Source organism: Orbicella franksi, chromosome 3, assembly GCF_964199315.1.
Source record: "Orbicella franksi chromosome 3, jaOrbFran1.1, whole genome shotgun sequence".
Lineage (NCBI taxonomy): Eukaryota > Metazoa > Cnidaria > Anthozoa > Scleractinia > Merulinidae > Orbicella > Orbicella franksi.
The window spans coordinates 16,980,346-16,999,286 of NC_138147.1; the positions used below are offsets into that span (position 1 = coordinate 16,980,346).

The 18,941-nt window shown below is 38.5% G+C and overlaps 3 protein-coding genes across 3 annotated transcripts; 1 reads left to right on the forward strand and 2 right to left on the reverse strand.

The window, feature by feature from the left end:
* The first annotated feature begins 109 nt into the window (after positions 1 to 109).
* Positions 110 to 3,685, forward strand: LOC145481568 (THO complex subunit 1-like). Its single transcript, XM_081460072.1, has one exon. The coding sequence runs from the start codon at positions 110 to 112 to the stop codon at positions 1,799 to 1,801; it is 1,692 nt and encodes a 563-aa protein (XP_081316198.1). The 3' UTR covers positions 1,802 to 3,685.
* Positions 3,686 to 3,777: 92 nt separating this feature from the next.
* On the reverse strand, positions 3,778 to 14,309 carry LOC145481574 (ubiquitin-conjugating enzyme E2 Z-like). Its single transcript, XM_081460081.1, has 7 exons — positions 14,175 to 14,309; positions 12,030 to 12,102; positions 8,217 to 8,404; positions 7,644 to 7,758; positions 7,076 to 7,188; positions 5,098 to 5,188; positions 3,778 to 4,917 (listed from the first exon to the last, which is right to left on the reverse strand). Exons 1-7 carry the CDS (start codon positions 14,288 to 14,290, stop codon positions 4,711 to 4,713), a joined length of 903 nt encoding a protein of 300 aa, XP_081316207.1. The 5' UTR covers positions 14,291 to 14,309; the 3' UTR covers positions 3,778 to 4,710.
* Positions 14,310 to 17,173: 2,864 nt separating this feature from the next.
* LOC145483089 (neuropeptide FF receptor 2-like) lies at positions 17,174 to 18,570 on the reverse strand. Its single transcript, XM_081461701.1, has one exon. It carries the CDS (start codon positions 18,379 to 18,381, stop codon positions 17,251 to 17,253), a length of 1,131 nt encoding a protein of 376 aa, XP_081317827.1. The 5' UTR covers positions 18,382 to 18,570; the 3' UTR covers positions 17,174 to 17,250.
* Positions 18,571 to 18,941: the final 371 nt, after the last annotated feature.

Below are 18,941 nucleotides of genomic sequence, written 5' to 3' on the forward strand. Positions count from 1 at the left end.
CGTTAACTTCCTGCAGATCGATTCAAGATGGCTGTTGACTCATCGGGGACCGGAAACTAGGATGTCCCACAATCCTTTTGGTCAGCACCATTCATGATGCGTAAGGTCGATGCGCAGAGAGGTTCGTTTGCACGCGGGCAAAATGGCGGTAGAGGAGAGGTTAAATTTTGAAACGGCTAGGGAAGAATTCAAGTCGTGTGTGAGCAAAGCCAAGGATGAAAATGACGAGATCGAATTAGCTGATGTTTTCCAAAGAGCACCAGGAAGCGAGCAAGAGAAAAAACTGGTGGTCGATCAAGTTTTCCGAGATCTCGTCAAAGAGGCTGTTGTCAAAGGAGGCAGTTTGGAAAGATATAAACTCTTGATTAGTTTGGTTATTAAGGCAGCTATTCAAGGACACTGTTCTCCCAATCTGGTTTTCATTTTGCTAAGCGATGTGTTTGATTGTATCACTTTGGAGCAGTGTGATCCTCTGTTCTCATTTGTAGAAGAAAAGGTTTCCACTTGGACGATGCCTTTATTTTTTTCTGCTGGCAAGAATCTTCTCCTTAGGATGTCCAATGATTTGCTGCGTCGTTTATCAACATCGCAGAACACTGTATTTTGTGGAAGGATTCAGTTATTTCTGGCAAGGCTCTTTCCTCTCTCTGAAAAGTCAGGACTTAACTTGATGAGTCAGTTTAATTATGAAAACATCACCACTTTTACGACAGCAGACCAAAAGGAGAAAATCACTGGAAGTGAAATGGAAGTTGATGATCGAGAAGCTGGAGAATTGGCATCAAGTACTGTTCTGGTCGACTTCAATCTTTACAGGAAATTTTGGGCTCTTCAAGATTATTTTCGAAATCCAACCCAGTGTTATAACAACACTGTGGCGTGGAAAACATTTGCAGCAAATACAAAGGAAGTTTTGAATGTGTTTAGAAGTCTCAAGTTGGAGCATGTGACGTGGAAAAAGAAAGCAAAGGAGTTGAAGGATCTACAAGGAAGTGATAGCAAAGACGTGGCCCGTTACTTTGCCAAGTTTCTGACCAATGAGAAACTCCTTGATCTGCAACTAAGTGACAGTAATTTTAGGAGAACGATTCTTGTGCAGATGTTGATAATATGCCAGTACCTTGTTGGTAATGTCAAATTTAAAAGCACAAACCAAGTCCTGAATGAGTCTCAAAGCAACTGGGTGAAAGATACAACTACTCAAGTGTATGAATTGCTGAGAGAAACACCACCAGATGGAGACAAATTTGCAAATGCTGTGGAACATATCTTGGAAAGAGAGGAGAATTGGATATCATGGAAGAATGAAGGCTGTCCAAGTTTCATCAAAGAAAGGAGTGAAGAGGAGTCAAAGCCACAACCTTCAAGGAAGCGTAAGGTCAGCATTGGAGATGAGGTGGCCTCCGGGTGGAAGTCCAAAAAAGTACTCCTGGGAAGCAGTGAGTTGACGCGTTTGTGGAATCTGTATCCTGACAACTTGGAAGCTTGCAAAGCTGACAACAGAGTTTTCCTCCCAACTCTTGAAGAATATTTCTCTGAGGCCATAGAACAAGCTGACCCTGATGCCATGGTAGAGGATGAATACAAAGTCATCAAAAATGGTAACTTTGGTTGGCGAGCACTACGTCTTCTTGCTCGGAGAAGCCATCACTTTTTCCAGCCAAGCAGTAATCCTTTTAAAACACTTCCAGAATATCTTGAGAGTGTGGTGCAACAACTTGCACAAGAACTGCCACACCTAAAGAATGAGGAAGGCATTGTGGTGAATGGCACTGCAGAGGCAGGTGTGCCTATCACATGATCCATCCGATGCATTAACCTGACACTGACCAAAGTAAAACGGACAACATCAAGTAAGGTGAAGACAACAGACTATGAATTGGTCCAGTGGCCACACAATTATCTACTGTAGGGACAAATGGAAATTTGCAATTCAATTGCAGTAGTAATTTGAGAATGGCATGGGTTTTGTTCCCTATCTTGGTTTTTATAAGTTGTGTAAACAATCAAAAGTTTGCAAGAAAGGCATTGCCATTTTAAGAAGTCATTTAGTAACTTTGGTGATGCTTAGTGTTGAATCAGTAGTTTGAATGTTACCAGTCTTCAGTAATGCACATTGTTATTTGAGCAAGTTGAGTGTTTGATGTTCAGTGTCTGTAAAAGCTTGTGTTATCACTCTATTGTTTTGAAAATGAAAATGAAATCCATGCTAGATTTGGTGGTGGTATAAGGTTTTGCATTTGTTCAGTCATATGTCATAACTTATTTCATCACCATTTTCCAGATTGTGATAGGCCAAGTTAAATCTAAGTGTATTTTGGTCATAGTGCCTATGCAGGGATTAGACAGGGGTGGGGGGGTCAGTAAGCTGTAGATGGGGGGGGGGGCTATCAGTATGCTGCTTTTATACAGTTGTCTCCATTAGTGGGGGCTACTGAAAACTGAAATGTACTGGCCCACTAGGCAACTAGATTTTAGAATTTTTTTCCTGCCCTGGTTCCAAGGAACAAGAAAGACATTTCTGGTCATGCTGCTTTATAAAGACATAAAGCCTGGGCTTGGAGGTCGTTCACAAAACACTCATGGGCTTCAAAGGTCCTCTGGTACCCAGAGCACTGTTACAACTGTAGGCTATGAAAAATCTTTCATTTCTACTCTCGCATAGCCAAAAAGTACACTTTTAGAGAACAAATAAACCAAGATTTGCTTGTAAATTATCGGATTAAGTAATAGCATCAAGGTTAACACATGGCATAACCTCTAGCAACTAAACTACCACTGCAAAATCAGGGCATTTACATGGTTGTTTGACTCGAGCTAGCTTTGCATACAATTTTTATCCTATTTATTATTTAGCTCTTATTAAACAAGCACGAGGTCGTGAGTACAGACAAAATGCAGCGAGGTCTGTACACACGACCGAGGTCAAGATGCTCCCTGAGAGCGCAGAACTTAACGTTACTCACAGGACGGTTTTGTGAATCACGTATCCTCTCGTCACAGATATTCTAAACGCGTTTCAAACATTCCCCAGAATAATGTTCGTGACACAGTTTATTGTAAACAGCATTTATTGAAGCGAAGCGATGTACACAGATGATGCGAAGCGTAACAAATCAAATATCGAAGCGATGTATAGAAGCATCGTAAAGAAGCGTTGTTGAGAAACGATTGAGAAATGGTGAAACGGTTTCGAAAACTAAGAAACAAATAACGAAGTAGAAACTACAATTAGGCTAGCTAGAAAACTACTACAAACTTAGGAAACAAACGTTTGGTAATGCAAAGACAATAAAAGACATTCAATAATGAAAAAACTTACTTCTGTGTCCGCGTGAGGGATTTCACATGCGTTGAGTTGAGTTTAAGAGTTTGATCTTAACACGATGACACGTTGACTAGAACTGATTTTTTGAACACGTCAGAAGAAATATTGCCTAATACAAAGCATAATAGATTTCTTTGTTTCGTTAACCGTACGTGGGCAAACACATCCGCAAAAATAACCACAAAAAAGGACGTCCTATGATTAATACAAAGAAACTTTAAAGGCTAGAAAGGAAATTAAAAACCATAAAATATTTGGCGGTAACACTCCCATACAGACCGATTGAGCTCGGTTAATAAGATGTTTATTGTGTGGCAAACAAGAAAATTTAACTCATTCAACGTAACTGGTTTGTACTAACTGACACTTTGTTTGCATATGGCGATGAGCTGAACTTAAATCTACCAAAGTTTGCTTGTCCTCTTTCCTTTTTTTTTCCTTCATCGGGCTTTTTGGTACCTCTATAAATTATTGAGAAAATTGAAGAAATTGGTCAATATTTTTGTACTTTAGTTGGCAACTTTTTCATCTCAAAATGTAACTGGTGTATATCCCGGTCTAGATGGGAAAATCTAGACTGCAGTCAAAATCTATTTCAGCCGATAAGCTGGTATTTGTGAATTCGATAGCTCCCAGTCCTTGTGAGAGACAGCCATATAATAAAAGAGTTATTGAACTAATAAACTTACCCACATAAAGTTCTCTTAGGGTTATTATATACAATTAATCAGACTTCATGAGTTTTTATTTACCTTTTGCACGACAAACTTTTGAGATACAACTTTACAATAGAGAACTGCTTGTGAGACCACATTCAATTTTCTTGTAGGTGATGACGACGGGTGTATATTTACTATTAATTTTATCATTTGAAATGGAGCTTTTTATTCTTTTTGAAGATGAAGTACGCCCTCAAATTATATTTTAATACTCCTTTATACCTTCATGGCCTTTCTCAGACAAGTCTGAATTATTTGTGTGAAATTCTCTGAAAATTTCATCTTATTAAAAGCCTGGACAAAACTGTCTTGCAGACCTCCAATATTGGATTACTTCCAGAGAAAGGAACCTAAACCTAAACCAGTGTAATATGTAAAAAAAAAACTGATACTTAATCCTTATGAGTTATCTTAAAACGTTGTGTACAAATTATACTTTTGAAACTCAAACATCAAGTGTGACTATTGTACAATTACTTATTTGACTGTCCAACATGGCTCTACTACTTGCATTTATTTTTGAAATATTGCAAAACAGTAAATAAATACCTCATCAAATTTTGTCCTGTTCTGTTTAATAGTCTACTTATTTTTCTTATTTGCATTATAAACTAAGCATCTTAAAATGTGAAACAGAGAAAGCAAATAAGATACAAATTTAAGTCAGTCGTCGCCATACAAAAATGCTTCCCAATCATCTATTTCTGGGGGACTTTCTCTTGTTTTTACTTCTTCTTCTTCCTCTTCACTTGACGAGTCTTCCAGCTCATTTCCCAACGCTTTTTTGGCATCAAGTCTTTTCTTGATGGCTTCTAGTCTTTGTTTAAGAGACACATAATCAAATATTCCTACATTTTCTCCATAAGGATCCTACCAAGAAAAAAATTGACACAACAAAATAAAACTGGTGCTCTGAACACCAACATGTCAGGCAAGGAATTATACATCTTGGACTTTGCTGAACAGGATATCCCAGCTGGTGCATTACTGGTTGATAGCATTAAACAAAAAGTTAGCAGCATTATGCAAATGGACATAATTAATTATTACCATCATGGACTTTCCAGTTGACTTCATATTCTCATTGATAACTGACCAGTAGCTGTCATAAAACCCAAGGAACAATTTCTCCATTTTTGTTCTGAAATTGTGATTGAATTAAATAAACATCAGTTAAAAGGACTCCAGTTAAGAACTAGTGTGCACACAATTTTGGAGAGAGAAATATCTTCACCACCTCTTCCACCCTACCTCTCTCACTCCCAGAGTAATTGCATGGCCATTTTCTCCTCATGGTTTAATTACACTCAGAGTCAACAGACTAAGCAATCATTGTCTACTTCCAATCTCCTTTTTCTACTCCTTTTCCATCACAACCAAAGCATACATGACACAATGGTGTGTTTTTACTGTACCAATTCTGGCACAAATTCACACTACTGTAGTTGAGAGCTTTTGGGAAAATATTGCAGGTACTAACTGATTGATCACAAATAATTTAATTAATATTTGTTATTACAATAGCATGTCATGATATGGAAGCCTGGCACACAAGCAAATGATCCGTAAACTGATAACCTGCTGCCAAATTAAATATTAAGCCATCTTCTCAAACAAGTCCCCCTCCCCTCCCCCTCCCCACCAAAATAAGCTTGAAGTGAATCAACCTCATTCCCAGCATCTCTTATCTTCCCACCCTCTCTCACTCTTGGAGGGAGGGAAGACGAGAGACCCTGGAAACAAGGTTGGAAATGAATACACCCTACCACCAGCATCAAGATCTCTTTCTGAAATGATTCATTGCTTAACTTTATAAGAGCCTAGTATGTCCGACACTCGAGTACTGCTCTCCAGTTTGGTGTCCGCACCTTAAAAAAGACTCAAACACCTTGGAGAAAGTACAACGTAGAGCATCCAAATAAAAAAGTCTGCATACGAGCCAAGTGGCCCATCAGGCCGGAGCTTATCCTGGTTTCTGTAGCATGAAGCGACTAGGAGTATTTCTACTCCCCCCTGGAAGGGATGCTAATCCATCGCAGGGTTACCCCCAGCATTAAGTTCGCCGGTACCCATTTACACACCTAGGTGGAGAGAGGCACTGTGAGAGTAAAGTGTCTTGCGCAGGAACACAACACAATGTCCCCCGGCCTGGGCTCGAACCCGGACCACTCGATCCGGAGACGAGCGCACTAACCATGAGGCCACCGCACCGCATCCAAATGTGCCCTTGGAAATATTGGGCAAGACATACCCTGCAAGGAACGCCTAAAGCTCCTTAAATGGCCAACACTTGAACAAAGAAGATTAATTTCGTCGCTTATCGAGTGTTATAAGACAATAAATAGATTTAATGGACTTGACCCCTGAGCATTTTTCTCATTTGCACATGATTTTTGGTCCTTAAGAGCTAATCACCATTTTAAACTTAAGTTTGCATCAGCAACTTTAAATACTTTAAAACATTCTTTTTTATACGCATAACTGATAAGTGGAATAATCTGCCAAGGGAAATTGCTGAGGCAGAAAAGTTGAATACTTTTAAGAAAAGACTGAGATGTCATCTTGCAAATCTTTCCAGTGAACACTAAGTTCATTTATGGTGTGATCTATCATATATATATAGTTAGTATTTTAAACAGTTATAAATAATTTATGTCTTAATTTATTTTATTATCAGGAGATAAACTCTTGTTACCCTCAGTTGTATTTAGTAGTACCTAGTTGTATATTAATAACTCGTCCTAACATGACCTGCCTAGATTAGCTCAGCTATCCGCGGGCATGTTACAATTGTAATTTTAATTTGAGAACAAATAAAATGTATGTATGTATGTATGTATGTAAACTAGAAAATGATAACCCCTTTATCTCCTTTTCACTTTACTATGGATTTGTGAATAAACAGTTGTTATTATTATCATTATCATCATCGTCATCATCATCGTCATCATCATTATTATGAACTGAACTGAACTATCGTGAAGACAATATGACGAGAAGTTAGTAATTAATCAGCTAGGGTACATACATGAGAGCTGGATGACACCTTTGTTTTCCCTCTAACATGTCGCAGACAGCTACTCTGAGGTTTTCATGTTGGATACATTCATTATATCTTTTGCAGTCACCTTTGTGGACTTCCTATAAATGAATAATTTATTAACAATTCATTCATGCTTTGGCATGCATCATATTGAGTTGTGAAGCAAGCAGGAAGTTTCAAGAGCATGAAAAAAGTGTAAGGGTTGCTAGAGGCAACCTGAAGGGTAACTCTAAATAGCTCCTTAAGTGATTCTAAACTTCCCAAGTACATCAACATTTGATGGTGCATTATAAAACCTGAATAAATTGTTTTATCAAGGAAGTAGAATGACATGGAAATAGTGCAGCAAAGTTAATCTTGCTAACATCATAAACATAAATCATTTAATCATAATGCACACTTACATAATTATACTGATTTCGATAGTGTAGCCCTGCTAGCTATGTAATAAAAGTTACGTATCAACTAAGGAAAGTAATTTCGAGTTAAACTGAAGTCTGAGTGGACTATTTCAGCATCTGCATCTGTAATTCTAGAGGAGATTTTAACTAACCTTCCGTTCAAATCCTGGTTCATTGTGATATGGTTTTTCATTCAGGAGAGACTGGATTGAGATAAGCAGACTTGAGAGAGTCTGAGCAGGACTCCATGCTGGGCCAGGCCATGTTCTGTTGACAAAATAAAGATTATACACAAAGCCAAGTTATGTCAAATACCTTCATAACCAACCTGCATCTTGAACTATTCAAACTTAACATAGTAAAATTACATTGATTTCCAGAGGAAGTTACAGTTTGTATTATGATACTATTAGTGGAAATAATTGGGGAAGTGGAAAGTATTTAGAAATAGCTATTTGTTTAGATTTTTAAGCGTTAGCTGGCAAGGTGCAAGGTTCAGCCAAAGCCAAAAGCCACTAACCATTCTCCCAAACAAAAAAAAATACCTTTTATAATAATTCAAAAACTTCTTCAAATGTGAAGTTGAACCCATTGTCAAGGAAAGACCAGTTCCCACTGCCACCTATAAATCATTTCTAGACAGGCCTGTGGGTAGCCAATCAGATTGTGCATTTACCTGATATATCATCGGTCATTGGGAATAATAAAATGTCCACACTGCTTACCCTAGAATACTGAGGCAAACTTTGCCGTTTCCATACAGATTGGGGTTGAACCTGACTCTTCCATTTCCTGTTGTCATCAGAACAACATGTGGAGGCTTGATTGGATACTCAGGGGTAAAACTGATCAAAAAATAAAAAAATCCACCAGCGTATGGTGTGCCACGTGGACCTATGACCAGCGCATGAACCTAAAACAGTACACAAATCGAATTTTATAACATACCCGGCAAAGCTGCACTATCTGAAACTCCACATTTGTTTTAAGAAAAGTGAGAGTGAAGCCGATATGCAATGCACACTCGTGGCATGAGCACTTCGCTAAATGTAAGAGAAATTTATTTCCACTGGCAACGTTGTATAACAATAAAATAAATTTGATTTGTGCTCTTAAATGTACATCATTGAGTTATTATGTACTTGGGAAGCACGCTATTGAGCTGTATATTTGTAAACAGATAAATTTAGCCCCCCTTATGCCTGATCAGGATAAAACCTTTCAATTGTTGGCTCTTTAGGTTTGGTTTTTAGAACTTAGTGACATCATTTAAAAATGATCTTTTTACGATAACTTCAGAAATTCTTGCATGCTCATTGACTAATTTTCATTGTCAATAAGCGGACAGACACATGAATTTATAATTAATGTGATACATCAACAAGCTAGAACAGACAATATGACAATTTGTCATCATAAAAAACAAATTGGTGTCAGTTTTTCATGCGTCTGTCTTGTTATTGACAATGAATTTTGCCATAACGTAGTCAAAGTAGTCTGTGGATCCACAGCTACTTTGACAATGTTATGACAAAATTCATGAACAATAACAGGACAGATGCATGAAAAACTGACATCAATTTGTTGAGTTATTTTTTTGTAAAAAAAATACCTCTTAGTCGGCACGTGGGGTATGTTACGGGTCAATGGGTGAGTGAGAGATGTATGTATGTCACACCAATCAGATTGGATCTACTATAAACAGCCAATCAAATTTCTTGTTGTGAAGGTAAATAGTATGTGAGGAGATTTGATCCTGATACAGTTCAGAACAGCCATATTTATTCTTGTATAAAAGAGAAGGAATTATTTATGTATTGGGCTTATTTCGAAATCTTCTGAGGCGAGGATTTTGTGGGCGGGTTTGATAAACATTTGCAATTGGGTAATCAGTGAAAGAAACATAGTGTTTGGCATATAACTACGAGCATTCAATGAAGGGTGAGCTTTTCCCATTAGATAAAGTTCTCAATTAAATGAGTCTTAGCCGCTCTGCTACTAGGTTTAAGATTTGAATGATAAGAACAATTGTATTTTAGGGGAGCGGAATGCACTACTGGGAATTTGATGAGGTTGCGACCAGGTTGAAATCGTTTGCATGTTGTATTGAAACCTAAATATTGCTGCAGAGTTTGTAGTAAGAGTTCCGGGTGTGTAGTCAATGTCAGCATCCATTGACAAGTTTCACTTTGAAAAGCGAAGAGACTACAATTAATTTGGTCAACAGAACAAAAAGATATTATTCTGTGACGATTTTACAATTATAATCATGGTTCTTGTTTACCACTGGAATGAGAAGATACGATTGAAATGAAACTAAATCTTTTCTCTTCAACGTTATCAGGGTTTTCGCTTTTTCACATTAATAGCCAGCAAGAATTGCAGTAGGAGAAAAAGGAAATTGTTTTTGTTCATGAGAACTTTAGTGAGGTATACGAAGTCTTGGGCGTTTTATTGTATTGAACACAAGGCCTTTGGTAATTGAAAAATAAAGACTGACGTGTATGTTGCCTGTTTGTGATTTTTATTCCGGTTTGGAGTGGAGTGTGACAGTTAGATACATACATTGGGTTGTTTTAGAGTGCATAATGTTCGGTGTATGGTGACTAGTTATGAACGAGATGAGTCTTGAGTTTTGAAGCAGTTCATGAGTTAGTAGTCTGTAAATGGCACAAGATATTTTTATTTTCAGTTACAAAGGGTAACTTGATACTTTTGTTTTTCACAAGGAGTAAATTCAATTAGAGCTGACAAATCGTCACCACTTGTTCCCACAAGATGTTTGCTATTTTTAGTTACAAATGGTAACTTGACACTTTTGTTTTTCACAAGGGAGTAAATTCAATTAGAGCTGACGAATCGTCACCACTTGTTCCCATGAAATGTTTGAACAAACAAAACAAGATATTGCTATTTTTAGTTACAAATGGTAACTTAACACTTGTTTTTGAGTTATTTTTTGGTACAAAAAATACCTCTTAGTCGGCGCATTGGGTAATTTTGTTATGGATGGGTCAATGGATGAGTGAGTGAGTGAGAGATGTATGTATGTCACACCAATCAGATTGGATTTACTATAAACAGCCAATCAAATTTCTTGTTGCAAAGGTAAATGGTATGTGAGAAGATTTGATCCTGACACAATTTAGAATGGTCATATTTATTCTTCTATAAAAGACGAGGAAGTATTCATATGTTGGGCTTACTTCGACATTTTCTGTGGGTTAGGCTGAGGATTTTAGTTACGAACGAAATGAGCCTTGAGGTTTGAAACAGTTCGTGAGTTCGTAGTATGAAAATGCAACAAGAAATTTTTATTTTTAGCTACAAAGGTAACTTGATACTTTTGTTTTTCACCAGGAGTAAATTCAATTAGAGGTCACGAATCATCGCTTCTGGTTCTTAGGACATGTTTTAGAGGAGACAAGACTATTTAGATTTGAAACAGTTCTACGTTTACAATAGTAAGTGCAGGTGATGATTGTTTTGTTCTTGTTGCATGCAAATATAACAAGATATTTTTATTTTTTAGTTGCAAAGGGTAATTTGACACTCTTGTTTTTCATAAGGGAGTAAATTCAATTAGAGCTGATGAATCATCACCACCTGTTCCCACGAGATGTTTGCTATCTTTAGTTACAAAAGGTAACTTAACACTTTTGTTTTTTATATGGGAGTAAATTCAATTAGAGCTGACAAGTTATCGACTATTGTTCCCAGGATATTAAACAAAAAAAAAAAGCTTTCATTTCTGGACGGTTTTTACGTCTCTGCAGTAGCAGTTTATTTTTATTAGATGGGCATTTTATGACATTCTTTTCAGTCCGATATTTTTAAAGGTAAAAAGTATGAAAACTGCTCAAATGTTCTTTGAAGACTGCATGGCACCAAGTTATAGTGCAATTTAATTAAATCAGACTTTCAATGTGTCAGAGAGGTTTTTTTCTCTTTCTTTAAATTTTTGGTGAAGTAGTGTTGTTGTGTTGTGTTGTGTAAAAAGGGTAAACTTACGACTCGTATAAAATGCGAAAAGGTCTCTTAACTTGAGTATTTTTGAGCAAAAATTCCTCTTGGGGGTTGGAAGGGCTATGTGATGGGTGAGTGAGGGAGTTATGCATACGCACGTGTCACACCAATCACTCTGTGGGTTTTATCAAAGAACGAATCAAAGAAAAAAAATAAGATGGTATCTACATTAATCTAGAGACGTGTCAGATTACTGTAGTTTGTTCAGTCAAACATCTTGTGGCTTACTATTTAGATATCTTACCATTACTGATGTAACATCGTATGTACATCATAAATTCCCAGTTTCTTTCTTGCTGTACACCGCAACCAAAATAACTTGTCGAATTAACCAAATCATTACTGTAAACAGCTCCATGAATGCTCCTATCTCCGAGACTTCACAAAAAAAAAAAAAAAAAACTCTTGCACGCCTTGCGTGCCTATGTTTAAATAGAGTAATGGCCATCAGTGGAGGTTTGACTGACAGCAATCCCTATATGTAGTCATAAATATTCAGGACTGGCACAAACCTTTGTGATGTCATTTTCATCTGCTGCTATGTGCAACCCTGGTGGTGGTTCTTTATACATGCTGGTTATGTCCCTATAGTCAGACAAGACAAGCTATAATTTATGGTATCTAAAAGAAGGTTTAAAGATGGCCAATGTATTCATAGAACTGTATTTCAAAATAGGCTATTCTCGCAAGCATCCAAGGGGGTACCTGCTTATATGGGCTATAGACTGAGTATGTGTGGCCCCAAAAGGTTAAGTAATTTTGGTCTGAAAAAGGGTATACCGGTTGTTTTTGATCATTTTGGTCAACAGTAGGGTATGTTTTTCACTCTGGCTTGGCATTGGGTATTTTGTTTTCAAGGAACTTTTTTCCGCATCAACATTGGCAAATTTACATCCCTACTTAAACGTCTAGAAAATGATAGTCATTTCTGGTTAGCTGCAGTCATATATTAGAAAAGTGTACTAATTTTAGAAGTCTGAAATAGGGATGAAAAATCACAGATTTTGGTCTGAAATAGTAGTGTACCCTGAAGAAACTTCTGACTAGACTGCAAGCAGTCTCTCTTTTGCTCAAAAATCTGTGGGGAAGAACACAAGTAAGAACGCAACACAAGTGAGCAGTCATGAGCTTGCGAGCTTGAAATGCGGAGCTGTGAAGCTGCAGGTAAATCGGGTCTCGGAAGACAAGCGAAAAGAGAGACTACAATGGTTTCATACAGCATTTCTGAAGCCTGACACGCTGGTGACAGGGTAATTCTGTTGGTTGGTCTCCAAAGTCATGACGCGCATCCGTCAGTGACCTTTATAAGTGACATGGAGCATATGCCAAACTCTGTTGTAACTTAGTTTGTCTCCTACTGTTCAACTGCTGCGGTTCGTGAAATTTGTACATTTGCTGCTCTATTTTGAATTTTGATCTCTCAACCTTTTTATTAGTTCTATACCTTACACTTGCTTTCAAAGGACTGTGGTAGGAGGACCCTAAAGTGGAGTTGAGCCAATTGACCAAGCATTAGGAAATTTTTTTAGAGGTCATGGTTTGGTTTCAGCTGTAATCTGTCATGGTTTTTTGAGTATGACACCTCTATCATTTCTAGATATTACAGCGTATGTTTAAAGCTCTCCATTCGTCCTATAACAATAGATTCCATAATTACTAAATTAATAGATTCCGATTACTAGCATTTCGTTGACATCAGGTTCGATGAAAACTGTTGCAAGTGATGTCGCTTCTTATCTTGGACACCATGTTTATCTTTGTCTTGCTTAGTGCGAGACCTTGCTAGGTTCCTTAATGGTGGTTTTTGATGGTAAATCTTATGCAAATACTTGCACAACGACAAAACTCAGACACTGACACTGATCGGAATTTGAGTTTTTTGCCCTGAGCAAAACAAGCTTTTTTGGCGTTGAACAGTATTATACAACACATCTTATCAGATATAGCCAAGATTGATTCGCAGAAAAACTTAGACACTGGAATGTCATATTCGAAAATGGGCGGAGGTGTTATTGACACAACCTGTCAAAGAGCATCAGAAACGTTGTGCAAGACCATTGCAGTCTCTCTTTTTGCTTGTCTTCAAATGCCCGCACTACTTGTGGCTCATATGTCACACTCGCAGTCACACTTGCACATTCACTTGTTTTGAATCCTTCCCCATGGATTTTCGAGCAAAAGAGAGACTGCTCGCAGTCTATCTTCTGACCCTCTCATTCCCCTTGTCAATAAACAATAACTGGTCCCTGCTGACAGCTCATGTGTGGGAAACTTTTCAACACTGTCAAGCCTCTCTGGAAAAATAGTACAAACATTACAGCTGTCCCCGTTGTAAAAGCTCATTGCTTGCAAAACGACAAGAGGAAATGCGAAGCCCTAAAGTAAATAATTACTGACAAGCACCCAAAAGGGTCAAAAAGAGAATTTCCAACTTCACAATACCGGACCAATTCACCCACACGTATCGGAACGCTTTCAAGAACGGGACATGACACAATAAGCACTTTTTTCATTCAATGAGATGCAAATAACTGGCCGAGTATTCTGAAGTTTAGCTGATTTCCGATCATCGCATCAGTACCACAATCTTCGAACTCGAAAGATCAACGGAGTAAAGACTTCTGGTGGTTTATCGTGAAACAAAAAGCATCTCATACCTCTTGATTCTGAAAAGGCAAAGTGCTGAAAGCCTTCCTGTGGGATGTTTCACCCTCTGCCATGGGGCTTCTGAGGATAACTGCAACCCGGAACTGGCTTCTTCCGCCATCGCCATGTTGAAAGTTTGTATTCATGACGTCATTCATTCCAGACGTAAAACAGGGAAAAGACTGGGAACGACTCAGAGGAGTTACAGCCGGCGACGGCCATTGAGCCTGGTTTTAAAACTAGCGACGCAAGCACAAGCGCAAACACAATATTTCACCGTGAAAACGGCCTTGACGCTAACCTGCAGAACAGGCGGAATCTTTTTGCGTATTTTAGGCGAACAGAGGTGAAAGCGAGCCGAGCGCGAGGGAAGAGCGCGAAAAAAACGACGCGTTATTTTTTTCGCGCTCTTCCCTCGCGCGCGACTCGCGCTTTGCGTTCGCCTCGCTTTCGCCTCTGTTCGCCTAAAATACGCAAAAAAAATTCCACCTGTTCTGCAGGCTACCTTGACACAGGCATAAGCACAAGCACAAGGATTAAAATTTTTCCTTTTACTTGCGCTTGCGCTTATACTTGCGTTTGGGCTGCAACACGTTGAAAACGAAATACCGCTCAGGCGTAACACAAGCACAGGGATATTTACCACAAGTGGTTATGTTTGGCCAATGAAAACACTGGATCCAGATTAGCTCACGCCTAAACAGTTTTCCAGAATGGCGGATTGCTTTTGCTTGTGTTTGCGTCGAATTTCGTTTTCACTTGGGTCTAATTTTACTTGAAAATGTTTCGCAGTTATCTAGATCGATTGAGTGAATCTGTAGGTATAAAAACTTGCCCCTGCTCAATATACTGTGAATAGAAGAAGAAGAAGAAGAAGAAGAAGAAGAAGAACTTTATTTAACGAGGGTAAAAGCACTTTACATCTAGCACTGACAAACTAGTGGCCCTCATTACACTATACATAAAATCTAGTAAATAAAATGACTAATGACTAAATACTAGGTAAAGTTGACTTAAGAAATAGAGAAATGGTCGAGCCGTAGTATGTATGAATCCTACATAACTTTGGTTAAAAGCTTAACATTCTTACTTACGTTCAGTTCAGTTGTGCTGCCCATCAAGCCTTTTGTTTTGCGACATTGCGATTGCCGTTGCCGTCGTGTCTTGCGTAAGGTCCTTTATGAGAAACCACGACGACGACGCCGAGGACAACGTCAATTAAAAAACGAATTTATATTCTACCTACGAATCTCGCGATACTCTGAAGTCATTTACTTGCTTTCTATTTGTCAAAACTATCTGGATACTAAATATGGAACATAACGTTAAATTCGGAAAAGACATTTAAAGCATTAGCTGTCGTGGTTCACGTTCTCCAGACAACGCAGAATTTGGTCATTTCACGTTGTTAGGGAGCTTAAATAAGCAAGGACGACGACGACAACGACGCCTAGCCAAAATGAATTTATATTTTACTAGCGAAATTCGCAATTATCTAGATCTGTTCAGTACGCCAATGGCTCTAAGAACGTGCTCAGGCTAAATATTCAATGAAAGCATTCAATACCAAATGTGAATACGACATCGTTCACGTTTTTCAGACTGCGCGGGAACTTGGTCATTTCACGTTCTTGTTTTGCGGAGGACGGTGAGGAAATGTACAAAGATTTATAACGCACGTGCACTGCTATTGCTCTACTAATTAAACCTTTTGTTTGGTGACGTTCTCGTTGTCGTCGTCGTCGTGGTTTGCTTAAGCTCCCTGTTGTTTTGCAAAGGACGGCAAAGAAATGTACCAAGAATTATAACGCCCGTGCACAACCATTGTTTTGCTCATCAAACCTTTTGTTTAGCAACGTTTCTGTTGTCGTTACCGTTGTGGCTTTCTAAACTCCCTGTTTAGACCAAAAATAACTACAACGTCAGCCAAACCACAATGCTTTATTATCAGTAGACTATTATATTTTGATACTGAGTTTTAATCTTGGATATTCAGTGGAGATAACCGAAAATGAACAGCTACTGCTACTACGACTACAGCTATTGCCACTGTCACTGCCACTGTTACTGCCACTGCCAATGCCACTGCTACTACTGCTGCTGCTGCTGCTCAGTACTGCCACTGCCACTGATTGCTACTGCCACCACAACTGCCAGTGCTACTGCTAGCTACTGCTGCTCCGCTGTTGCTGCTACTACTACTACTACTACTACTACTACTACTACTGCTGCTGCTGCTGCTGCTGCTACTACTACTACCACTACTACTACTACTGCTCCTGCTGCTGCTATTACTATACTGCTGCTGCTACTACTAACCCTGCTATCACTACTTGTGAAGATAATCCACCAAAGAAGTTTTGAAAGCATATTTTGGGATTATTTTTTTAGACCTTACTTATCCCAATATAAACCGCACTCTGTTATAATTTCTATTTTCATCAAGAGTTAAAAGCTCTTATTTCAATTGGAATTTAACAGGGGGTATAATATCTCGCTGTCTATCCCTCTTCTTTACTCCTAGAGAGTTTAATCGTGATTTAAAGCTAAAAAAACCGTTCTCGAAAAATGTTTTGTCAGTTGGCTGCCAACAACCGCCTTGACCATTTTGAAGTAATAGTTGGACTGACTAGCCGCAGAGAATTTACACAAACAGGACTATCCGCTAGCTGATGTAGAAGTTTGCTTCTCGGCTACGAAAATGTATATCAGATAAAACTAAAAACTGATAAGAAAATGGCCTAGAATAGGGTGCTACTCCTACTAATAGCTCGTTCACGCCAACATATTTAACACTTTTAAAAGTGGTTTAACTAAACAAGGTTAAAAATTAGTTGCTCATTTCGTGCACAACTTAATCAGGTAAAAACCTGTTTGATTAAAATATGGTAGCAAGGCGGTTTGTAATTTGTCTTCTTAAAATTACTGTAAAGCGTAATCATCGACAAATTGAAAAAGTCTAAACCAGATGTAGTTAAACTAGTTTATTTAATGTGAATGGGGTATAAGTCGCCTAGTCAGTTCTACCCATACTTCTGGGGACTTCCCAGCTCAGAAGTTGTTTTGTTGTTGTTTTTCTTTACAGTTTTATATCTCAGTCAGTATTGCCTGTCCGACCGGTTTATGGGAGTGAGCAGTTTCGTCGAGTTGTTGCTCTCGAGAGCGGGGAATTTGTTGAGCACTAGATTGTATTGCATGTACTTCATTTGCAGTTTTAAAACAACGCGGGATGACTTTTTCCAAGACCAACCTCGTTCCATGGCGAAATTGATTGTTGAAGATGAAATAAATCAGAGGATTGATCGCGCTGTTGGTGAAAGTCAAGAAAAATGAGACGAACAAATAGTTTGGTCCTTGGCAAAGATCTGTTAAACCGCTAAAACAGGCTATTAGTCCGATGAGCAGTGGAAAACGAAACACAATCACCACAGCGACAACAACTGCAAGCATTGCCAGCACTTTGTGCGTCATTCTCTCTCTTTGCTCCTGATTTGATGGTAGCTGATTTCCAGGAGGAATGGTTCGTTTGATTTTCACTCCAATGGCTATGTACAAAATGATAATGATAACGAGGGGGATCAATATTATGGGGATGAAACAAAACAAGAAATAAATGATGACTAGACGTAAGATGGAAAAATCGAAAGAACAAACAACATATCCGCTGCGAATTTCAATTAAACTGCCCATGAAAAATAAAGGCGAGGTGAAGACTATCGAAAAGATCCATACCACTGCGATTATCCGACGGGCAATCCGAAGAGTAATAATTTTCTTTAATGGAAAAAACACCAGAAGAAAACGATCCAAAGCAATGGAAAACAAACACCCAGTGACAACCAACACTGACATTTCACCAGTAAAAAAATGAAGGCGGCAAAACACTTCGCCTGCAACGCCACCGATCAACCATCTGTAGTTTAGGGCTGTCATGGCGATGTTCGCGGGAACCGAGTACACAACTAGGATCAGATCAGCAAAAGCCATGTTGACGATGAAGTAATTGCTCGGTGTTCGCATTCGTTGGTTGGAGTTCTTATGCACCACTGCGATCAGCAAACAGTTGCTGAGCAAACATACTATGAAAACGATGAAATAGGCTACAATTTTGGCTCTTTTTTCCACAGCGTTTTCATTGTCAATCCACAGAGTAGAGGCGGAGGTTGAACTGCTGCTCTCTCCGAACTCGATGTCTGTGCTGTTTAAAAGAGAACCCATTTCTAGTATGAGTGTTTTAAATTGAAAATCGCGTTAGCGACGGTGTTTCTCAGGAACACAGCGGTTTAGAAAGATTTTTTAGGCGTGTTCTGAAACTGTCTTCCTAATGGAGGACTTAAGCACTTTTAAAGAACCTCTCGAAATGCACTTTGCTGTAACTCTAAACGTGATTTTCTCCCTTTCTCAATGTAATCACCTGTTTTTCTTCAAGATGTCATTAAAATGCATCTTCATTTGAATGGAAACTCTACACTTATCCCTTTTGTTTTACGTGACAATATTTACTAAAACCTTTTTATAACTTTTTTCTCCACCTGGTATGTTTGTTGATCTTAACGTTTTTTGCCACTTTACAGCCTTTTAGAAACGCAATAAACGAAAACTACTTCTGCGGAGCATTTGTCATGTTAATAATGTACGCGCAATTTCGTTGTCAAAACCCCCGCTAGTTATGGCTAGTGGTTTGTTGATGGTAGCTTGTCAGCGACAGAAATAGCTTTACTTTGTTCAAATTGGTTCGATTATGACAACTTCTTTAATTTCCGTCCAGATTTTATCTG

Excerpts from the sequence above, each read along its gene's own strand:
- LOC145483089 (XM_081461701.1), bottom strand. The coding sequence starts at position 18,381 with ATGGGTTCTCTTTTAAACAGCACAGACATCGAGTTCGGAGAGAGCAGC.
- LOC145481574 (XM_081460081.1), bottom strand. The coding sequence starts at position 14,290 with ATGGCGATGGCGGAAGAAGCCAGTTCCGGGTTGCAGTTATCCTCAGAA. Across the intron at positions 8,405-12,029 it reads ATGAAAATGACATCACAAAG|GTTCATGCGCTGGTCATAGG; the intron begins GTTTGTGCCAGT and ends GTACTGTTTTAG. Across the intron at positions 5,189-7,075 it reads AGGTGTCATCCAGCTCTCAT|AACAAAAATGGAGAAATTGT; the intron begins GTATGTACCCTA and ends TCACAATTTCAG.
- LOC145481568 (XM_081460072.1), top strand. The coding sequence starts at position 110 with ATGCGCAGAGAGGTTCGTTTGCACGCGGGCAAAATGGCGGTAGAGGAG.